General features: G+C 33.9%; 1 protein-coding gene across 1 annotated transcript; it reads right to left on the bottom strand.

The window, feature by feature from the left end:
• Positions 1-6569: 6569 nt before the first annotated feature.
• Positions 6570-8657, bottom strand: LOC134527089 (uncharacterized). Its single transcript, XM_063359440.1, has 2 exons — positions 7922-8657; positions 6570-7513 (listed from the first exon to the last, which is right to left on the bottom strand). Exons 1-2 carry the CDS (start codon positions 8072-8074, stop codon positions 7055-7057), a joined length of 612 nt encoding a protein of 203 aa, XP_063215510.1. The 5' UTR covers positions 8075-8657; the 3' UTR covers positions 6570-7054.
• Between the last annotated feature and the right edge of the window lie 1668 nt (positions 8658-10325).

Below are 10325 nucleotides of genomic sequence, written 5' to 3'. Positions count from 1 at the left end.
TATGTCTAGTTACTGTTTTGAGTTAATAATTTATCTGAGCTACATTTTTGAAGAATTGAACCCCCCTCTGAAAGTGACACGTGACAATGTAATAATGCCAAACAGAGGACAGGGTTCACCAAGTTGTTTCTGTAGTGCCTACCGCCATCTTGTATTGTGACATCACAAATGCTTAAGGTTTGAAATGGAACTTGATCTTGAACGTAATCTTTCCGCCATATAGAATTATAGAAATTCCTCCGCCATATGGGAATCAAATGCCCCACCTTTTGCTTTGCTGACATCACAAACGAGTGCCCTACTCACATGCATTGCACTTTTCGTTCCGGTAGAATATTTCACCGTTTTGAATTCTGATATCACAGCCGCCAATTTTGCTGAATTAACGAACGCCGTCTTGTTTTCGTCTGCTAGAGGCCACCATCTTCAGTTATGTCACAGCCACAAACTTCTTTTTTGTTCTGTTGGAGGTTGCTATCTCAGATGAAATATTGTCCACCATATTTTATTCTGCTGTTTTTTCCTAGATTTTCCAACAGCACACCGTCTCATGCACGTAAAAGTCATGTTTCATTACCCACCAATGATGATATGACTCTTACCTACTCATAAAAATTAATTATTTATACAAAATGGTTGGAGCCAGGGTGATACGAACCAAGAAATTTCTGACATCTAGTTTGGAAGAAATCGCCTGTGACACAATGCCATTGATAAATTTACCAGACTGAGAAATAAAGAGGGAACATTAAAAAAATAGACTGGATTTGATATTAATTTGAAGGAGTAATAGAATCACAATATTGGTATTTCTGCTATCTTTATTTTAAAAACGTGCTTCTATAAGAGCTAGTGTCAAAATGTACAGACCTCGTTAGTTAGAGGGGTGCAGTAAACCTCTTGTTTCAATACTCGATACTAGGAGCGGCAGTGTCACATTGACGGCTAGAATGCACTGTCGCCATATTGGTTTAAGTTTAACATGCTAAAGTGATTTATTATTTATTTCTACGTTGTCAGTCATACTTACAGACATTTTTGTCGCCATCTTCAAAATCTGTAATTAATAAGCTATAAATTCGGTAAAAATTACTAAATTCATAAAAAAATTAACATATTAATTTAATTATTGATTTGATTTATTTCAAGGTATGGTTCGAACTTGAAATTTGAACCGTACTTTATGCTCTAAAATATTTATTTTATTAATAATCCACACTGCAAACAAAAACTCCTGGGTAGCTGAATACGTATGTTACAGATATCCCTAAACATACAATGGAAGCCAAATTTTGTGCACTTCTTTAGTTCAAGAGTGCCACTACAGGAATATAGGCTAAGTCTCTCCAAACCATGAGTTATTGTCTGACATTGCTAAGTATGCAATATGCCCAGATAAAAACCAAAGATAAGCATACAGAATGTCTCCAAACCATGAGACCATCTTTTTTTCGGTATTGGCATGCCTTTCAACCTAGTAATATCCAATGTTTTTTGTATAGATTTGGCGTCTCCGAATTACAATACCAGAACATTTCCTATATCACACTCATAAGCTAAGCGAATCAGAAGCACAGAAAATTTAATTAATTATATATTTTATTTAAAACATCTATGTCATATTTCAAGCTGGCATACTATTGTCTGCGAACTTACACACCTTTTGTATGGATTTAATCACTAAAAAGAAATTAACCAAACTAACTAAGCATGTTTTATGTCTACTATAGAGCGGGAAATCTCTAAAAAAATTTCTAATTGCATGGACAAAATGTTTGAACGTTTTCATATTTAGTATTGACTACATACTTGACTTCGCACATTCCACTTCCACGTAAATGACTTTATTTTTAACAGGATTTGATAACACTTCGTCGATACGATCACATCAAAGGGATGTGATTTCATCAGCAGGATATGAATTACAGGCTATCTTATTACCAAGTTATGAAAATAAAAAATTGTGTTAATGCTTTCTAGAGTGTGATATTATGATTCCTCCAAAAAATAGAAGTCATAATTTGTGTTTCATTTTACATACTTTATTGAAATCTCAGACTGGTAGATGTCTTCAAGGCTGTGTAAACAAGGGCGTATAATTTCTAATTAAGAGGTCCGACCAGTCATTGTTTAAATAAAGCCGCCTTCAAAGTATTAAAAAAAAAAAATAATAATTCTATAGCGTCAAGAGTCATAAATATAATAGAAGGTATTGTAACATCAAACATACGTGCATGAGATAAAGCCATGCGGGTGCATTGTAGCAATAAACAGCAAAACGATCTTTAACTACCCAGGTTCCTGCCCTGCTTAGTTTAATGGTTTATTTAAGTATTTATAATGTTGCTTTATATTCATTGCTTTGGTTAGTGCGAAAATAGGGTTTAACTGCCACTACTTTAATATTTACGAAAATGTTAAAAAGATTTTTTTTTTCTGAACGGATAACATAAAAATTGAAGTGGTGCATGTTTGTTCTGGTGATATGCAATTTAAGTATTGCCAAGAATATTTATTGGAGCTCTCTTTACGTTTTTTATCACTGACTATAAGTATTTCATTTATAATTTTAGTTGGTTATATACATTGTGTTAGAAATAACTTTCTTCTTTAATCAAGTTTTGTATGTTTAAATTATTGAAATTACGTCAACCCATCAGCATTGTTATTGTAAAGATTGATTTAACTTTTTTGATGCTATGCCTTATTAAATATTTCGGTGTAGCTAGCTAGATATCACTTGATGTAAACACATGCTATTGGCCTATAAGTGTGTGTGATGTATTTTGAAGCTGATATCTCTGATTACATACTTAGGAGTCTAAGAACTAAAAAATCGTGGCCGGCTCCTGAGGTAAGCCGGTGACGCAGAATAGGCATAGTGACGCCACGGCGAATGTATGAAAACTGTAACCCTAAAAGAAACGTATTTATATTATACATGTTCTACATGTAATTAGGGATTAAGAGAACTTGAAAGTTATAAAAACCATAATTAAAACTTTTATCAAAAGTATAGATTATATACAAAATAATTTCTGGTCCCTATGACTTATGATAAGCAAGATGTCCTGTGACTGATTCTATTAAACTAACCTCCCATTTAAAGCTGAGATCAATTCAAAATTATCCATCATTTTGGTAACTGGAAATAAGGAGTTTTTTTTGTTAAAGGGAACAATAATATCCAGTGTAAAAATTAATTTGTTTAAACATAATTTTACCCTGCATACTTTCCGTTTTTGGTACCATTAATTATTACGTTAATGTATGTGTAGGTGAGAGGACAACTTAGTACTGGACAACACATATAATAAATAATAGTTTGAATAACTAATAACACACTTTTATAGAATATCCAACTAAAAAATAGAAAATAAATTTTAATAAATATAAATTAAGAATAGTGTAAAAGATAAAAAAAATGTATTTTATTATAAAAAACGCGTGGGATGCATGGTGTCAATAGTTATAAATATTTTATGGACATTCATGAGTAGACGGATTATCATTTTCATAATATCTTAAAATGCACCCCACGCTCTTTTTATAATAAAATATATTCTTTCTTATTTACACTATTTTAAATTTATATTTATTAAAATTTATTTTCTATTTTTTAGTTTGATTTTCTATAAAAGCGTGTTTTTAGTTTTTATTAAACTATTATTTATTTTTCATTTTTTGGTTGGATTTTTTTATTACATCAATTAACTATTAAAGTGAGTTTGACTAGATTTTGTCTGCTTTTAAAATATATGTTCGATATAGCTTGTTGAATAACTATAATACACAATATTTTCAATATCCTACTAAAAATAACAATGATTTTCAATAAAATCGGGAAGTTATTGATAATTAATCTAAGTCGGTAACTTATTCAAGAAATGATCAATTTGGGCACCTGCTGCCTCCCTTGAATGAGATAGTCTGTTCTAAGGTTCCCTTTCCGAAAATTTCATCTTATTCAAAGTCGGTAACTTAACTGAGAAATAGGTGATGAGAGGTTGAGGACCACGGATTGCTTGGAAGAGCTCGAAAGAGAATCAATTTTTGAAATTTTTGAAATTTCAGGGTTTAGAACCCCCCTCCCCGCACACACACACACACACACACACACACAAACACAATTGAAGGGGCAGTCGACTTTGGAAAAAATTACCACAATGCCCCGGACTCATGGACATACAAAAAGCATGTTTATTGCCCATAGAAAAAAAGTAGGGTATTTTGGCGCTATGGCCACCCCTTTTCACTTTTTCGGGTTAAAGTAATAAAATTATTGTATTGTCATCGGTCCTCGAAAAATCTACAAAGTTTGAATGAAATCTGGCCGTTTAAAGTGGGTCAAAATCGCTCCAAATGGAGTCTGTTGCAAACATACAAATATACAGGTGAAGCTAATATAAAGCGTGTAATAATATTCTCTTCAAGAAAGTATATTGTTCACAATAATCATAACCCACTCTGACTTTTCATTTAATTAAATATCACAATACTTAGAAGGCTTTGTTTATATCGCGCCAAAGACAAACTGAAAGAAAATAGTTCGTACATGACCGAAATGGTTTTCTTTACAATGTGCGAACTCTGTTCGTTCATTTTGTCTTTGGCGCGATATAAACAAAGCCTGAAATTATATAAATTGAAAAAAAAAATGGTTGTCTGTAAAGTCGGTTCACGGTCGATAGTTTAACGTGACAACATCATAACAAAACATTGATGAAATGATTGATTCAGAAGAAAATGAAATATCATATTCGTCCTGAGACTGAGCCGATATAGGTTTTTGGAAACAAACCATTTAGGCATTAAAAAAATTATATTCTTTGAGGAATAATTTTTTTTTTTAATTTTTCTATCTTTTTTTTGTTAAAATCTACCTCTGCTTACTTTTATGAATAAAATTGATTCATTTTTATTGAATTATCTCTATTTTGTATGGATTCAAAGAAGGAGTGAAATGAAATCTACAATTTAATTGATAAATTTACTTTTATTTGCATTCATTAATTCAAATGTATTTATTATTTTTGTAGTGTCGCGCGCGCCGTATTTATTTTTACAAGTACATAAATAAAAGTATCGCAGTGGCCGGAGTTCGATCCTTCAACTTTAGAATTGGCAGTCCGCGATTATACCCTCACGGCCACGAGGCCATTTAGGAATCAATTGTTTCAGATGTTATATATATTTATAAAAAAATTTTTTTGTGTTGTGGAAGTTTTAAAAACGTTTGTAGTCCGCTCGTTTTTATAACACGATTTATAACAAATACGCATCTCAAATTCACCAAACTTATTTATATTGTGTTACAATATTTTTTAAAACATTGTGCAAAAGATCCCGGGTGTAATTTCAATTATTATGTTTAACTGTAAAACACCATTGTCCGTTAAAAAAGTATTTGAATATTCAACATTACTTTTAAATAACCGTACCGATTGTGCTGAAAATCAGTGGACGATCGTTAAATTACATAATATTAATAATTCAAACGACGAAAATATGATTGAAAATTCAAATCTATGGTTATTCCAATCGTGTGGAAGAGAGATGCCATGCATGCGTAAAATGAGCATAACAGGACACATCCGTAGTGGGACATCCGTAGTGGGACATTGTAGGGGAAAGGAGTATAAGAGTGCGCACTTAGAAAGTTGGTAATTTTTTAGGGCAGTAATTGAAATGATATCTAAACACAAATTTTACAGAACATGCTTTACTCAATCAGGAAACATCAGAATTTTTTTCTAGCAATTATGATTTAAACATGAGACGAATAAAAATGTTTTACAAAATAATGCCAAATGCGTACTCTTGGCCTACTATGCGGGTAAGAGTCCGCATCAGTGAGGGTAAGAGTCCGCATCAACAGTAGTCGCACACAAAAGGTCCATAGCCTTCATAACTGGAACATCCTTCATGCCACCAGTCGTTGCATATTCCACACTGGATCCAGTCTTCGTCATAGGATTCTTTACAAGCAGGGCAGGTAGTTACTTCAGTGGATGGTTCACCATGACTTGTAGAGGGACCTTGACTTTGAACAGTTTCAAAATTGGCTCTAAGTTTATTTTTTGACTTTACTTTCTTTGTATTCGCATTCTTTGTCTCGGCCTCATGTCTTGTTTTCAGTAGAGCTCGATCAGCTTTTGCCTTCTCTATTTCTTGCTTTGCCTTCTCTTTCTCTTCTAATATATTTTTGTAAGGGGATGAAGTTATGATATTTGATTTTTGAGCTGGTCTTTTGTTTTTGCTTTCTTGCCGCTTATGTTGTGGAAGTGGCAGAACTGACTGAATTTGAATGCGTATTGTGCCAGATGTTGTGGGTTCTGAAGAAAGCAAATTGCCATTTTCTTGATCGTTATTCAAATTATTGGAATCACAGTTCTTCTCAACTTCAGTAGACATGGTTTCAGGTTGATGTAGGGCTAGCCCTAAGCCCTCTTCATTAGAAATTTGAGCAGTCACCAATGATGGAGCAAACATATCTTCGCTTATGACATCAGGATCATATGGCTCTATTCCAGTAGCTTTGAATGCTCTTTTAGCAAGTTTTACACTCGCAGTGGCACTGTACGCAGCACCAAAAATGCCTGCAACTTGGTAAAGAGTTATCACCTTTCCTGGATTTTGTACTAGCCACTTTTCTGCTTCAGTTGCATATGCTGTCTTCAGTGGTGCAAAAACAACCCTATCCAGAGGCTGGGTAAGATGACTACCATGTGGGGGTAGGGTTAAAAATGTTATGTGGTTTTCCCTGCAAAATAAAACTGCACCGAGAGAACAGTGAGTTGAGTGGTTATCTGCTATTAAGAGAACTGGATCGTCTAGTGATGGTTTGACATACATTGCAAAGTGTTTGAGCCATTCAATAAAAAGATCTGTGGTCATGTATCCTGTGTCACTGATCAGAGGCAAAGTTCCTGTCGGAGCATCTTTGTAGAGCATGTTATTCATTCTTTTTCTGGGAAAAATTAGTGCAGGTGGCACATAAAAACCTGTAGCGCCAATGGAGCATACAGCAGTTACAGTTTGCCCCCTTTCTGCGCTAGACACCTTGCAGACAGTTTTTTTTTCCTTTGGGGCTAATTATCTTGGGTGTTTTGTTGGGAACCGTAGTGACCCCTGTTTCGTCCATATTGAAGATCCTGTGCGGTGGAAACTTTTTTTCGAGACGACACTGCTTCAAGTTTTCAAAAAATCTTGAAACTTGAACTTTATTGAAACCCACCGCTCTTGCAACACTGCATAATTCTGGCGCACGAACAGAAAGTTTGTGGCGTTTGCAAAACCCTTTTAACCAATCTTTTCCTGCCAACTTTTTTTCTTGGTTGAATCTTTCAGAAACTCCATTCTTCTCTGCAAAATCAAAAGCTACTTTCATTATGTGCTTTCTTGTAAGGCCGTAGAACCTGTTGTCCAAATCTTTACAATGCTGTGCAAGTTCTTTTTCCATTTCATCTGACAAAGCATTTTTAAAGCGCCCAAGTGATACCGGAACCGTCCCCTGCAACAAACAGAGCCATAACTTTGTAGCCTAGACCACAAAATAAAAACTAAAATAAAACGGAATCCCTAGGCTAAAAGAAAAGGAACTGTTTTGAAGAAAGCGCAAAATATGTGGTTAGGTTTTTTACCCTGTCAAATGTTTCGTTTGAAATAGGCCCTACTAAATGTTTTTAATGGCAAAGTATTTAAATGCTTTGTGCAACTAAGAAATAGGCCCTAATACATTTACAGAAAACATGTTTACTTAACACTACAAATAATTTATCATTAAACAATTGTAGGCATATCTATGGTAGCCTACTGGAATGTATGTAGGTCTACACCACGATGTCTACACATAATATTTAATGGCCTTCAAAAAACTGTTTCATTTTTTCATGCAGCCATGCAAACAAAATTTACTTACTGCTTTGAGTCTTTTCCTTAATGTGCTTTCCTTAATTCCCAAATCTCTGGCCACTTTCCTTTTACTGTCACCAGCCTCTATTTTCCGTTTTGCTTCATCTAAGATGTCCTGTGTGGTCAGAACCCTCTCACTTTTTCGCTTGTATGGAGCCATTCATAAAGATATCATATCTGCAACAATGAAGGTAAATTCACATCAAAATAATAAATAATGTTAATAGAAACAAGTATTTATGTATTATTTAGTATTGCTGTTATCACTACACTTAAAGTAATATGATACATTTCCATAGAGAAAAGTTTCTTTTGATAACAGTGGAACAAATGTGGGAGGCTAAGAGTACGCATTCACAAACCCAGTGCGCACTCTTAGCCACATACGTAGTGTTTCGTTACATCGTCAACAGATAGCAGCACAGTACACATAGAGAACTGCTAACCACGCCATGTTGTTCTCGACATGACGTACTTTATTATGAAATAAACTTTAAACGAAATAACAAATCTTAAAGAGTTCAAAAACACTAAATTGTTTATTAAAAAAATTACATACCTTTTACAGTAAATCACTTATTCCTCTATAACTTCCAGGCAAAATACACGTAACTCGAAACAACTTAGTAGGAAACAGCGTTCACGCATACACACCTAAACACCGCACTGGCATTAGCTTGCAGTGATACCAACATAATAAAAATGATCTGCGTACTCTTACCCGACTGCGCACTCTTATACTCCTTTCCCCTACATTACGGGACACTTTTTCGTGCGTGCAGCCGGCGTTCATCGATTTATTAGACGTTTTCATGTCAAAATCTTATTTTGCAAATTGAATAATGGAATAATCTTATCAAATTAGTGTATTGTCATCGGTCCTCGATAAATCTACAAAGTTTCAATGAAATCAGGCCGTTTAAAGTGGGTCAAAAAGGGACCCAAAGGCGACGGTTACAATTATACAAACAAACAAACATACAGGTGAAGGTAATATAAAGCGTGTTAAAATGATGCAATTTTTATAATTTAAAAACATATATGTTTCGGTTGTGTTTATTAGTATTACGTTAGTACCATTTTTACATGTACAGAGTTGCATCGGAGGTCAGATATGATATCAATTGATGTATGTTTTCATGTTAGATAGTCCTCCATCGGACCACATGTTTACTGGGTGATTTAGGTGTGAAGATGTATATCTGTGTAGTTGCCAGCAGTGCTGATAAGGTCGAAGCGCCAATTGTCTGGTTAGCTGAGTGAGGCAAGGTGCCTAGGTGTTGACAATAATGAGATTGGTAGCCTCAGCCTCTGGTCATAGCCGGAGCTCTAACAGCTTCCCCGATTTGCGTATACAACATATTCTGTATCCCCGCCCATGGGGGTCCAGGCCGGTAGGGCTTATGGTATGAGGGCTGGGTAAACCAACCAAAAGAGGGAGCAATCCCCTAACAATGTATGTGTGTTTCCAAGGCTAATACTCTTAAAAAAAATTTAATGATTAACCTAAAACTAATCCATTTTCATACAGTCCTATCTGCTTACTCTATATTAGGTAAGACACTTGAGAAAACTATTTTCAGTAAAAATATATAGTTTTTCAAATACATTTACATAAATTTCAATTTGGTTTCAGACCTAAAGTATTTACCTTCTAGAAATTATTAATAACGTGAACGTCAAATATGCAATATTGAAATTTTTGGATATAATTAAATGATTTACTACATTAAGATGGTGCTATATAAAATTATATGTTAATAAGTTAATATCTCAAGAGAAATGAAAGAATAATGTAGAGTTATTTAAGTGATTGTCAGCTACAGGTAACACAAAGAAATATGAAAAATAATCTGAACATTGATAGGGGTTATTTACAGGGGTCCCTATTAGGACCTACCATGTGGATTTAATTCATATTAACATTTCTTAAAGAATGTTTTAAACATCATCCTTTACGGTTGACTTAGCTGTAGTTTTTCAAGGTAAAAGCAAGCAGTAACTTGAAATTGTTTCTGAAGAAGTGCTATGAAATAGTTATCTCTATGAATGAATACAAATGTTTTAAGATCTCATTTTTTAAAACATTTGCTGTACGAGTCAAGCGTAACCTGAATAAAAGGTCACTTTTTATTAATGAAATTATCACAGTACTAATTCGTAAACTAACATTAATACTTAGAAGGTTATTTGGATCACAAACTCACCTTATTTCCACATCTGAAATACATAATTAAAAAAACCAAAAACCTTTTTTATGACAAAAGATTTGTAACAAATATATTACACTAAACTGAGACAGACTAAATAAAACAAGCCACTTCGCTTCAATACAATACAATATACTGAAACAGTTCCTGCTCATATATTATAGATCACACTTATTTTAAAAATGCTTAAAGCAACACAAG

The sequence above is a fragment of the Bacillus rossius genome, chromosome 1, assembly GCF_032445375.1.
Source record: "Bacillus rossius redtenbacheri isolate Brsri chromosome 1, Brsri_v3, whole genome shotgun sequence".
Classification (NCBI taxonomy): Eukaryota; Metazoa; Arthropoda; class Insecta; order Phasmatodea; family Bacillidae; genus Bacillus; species Bacillus rossius.
Note: the sequence above shows the minus strand (reverse complement) of the source record. Positions and strands in the feature narration are given on the sequence as shown.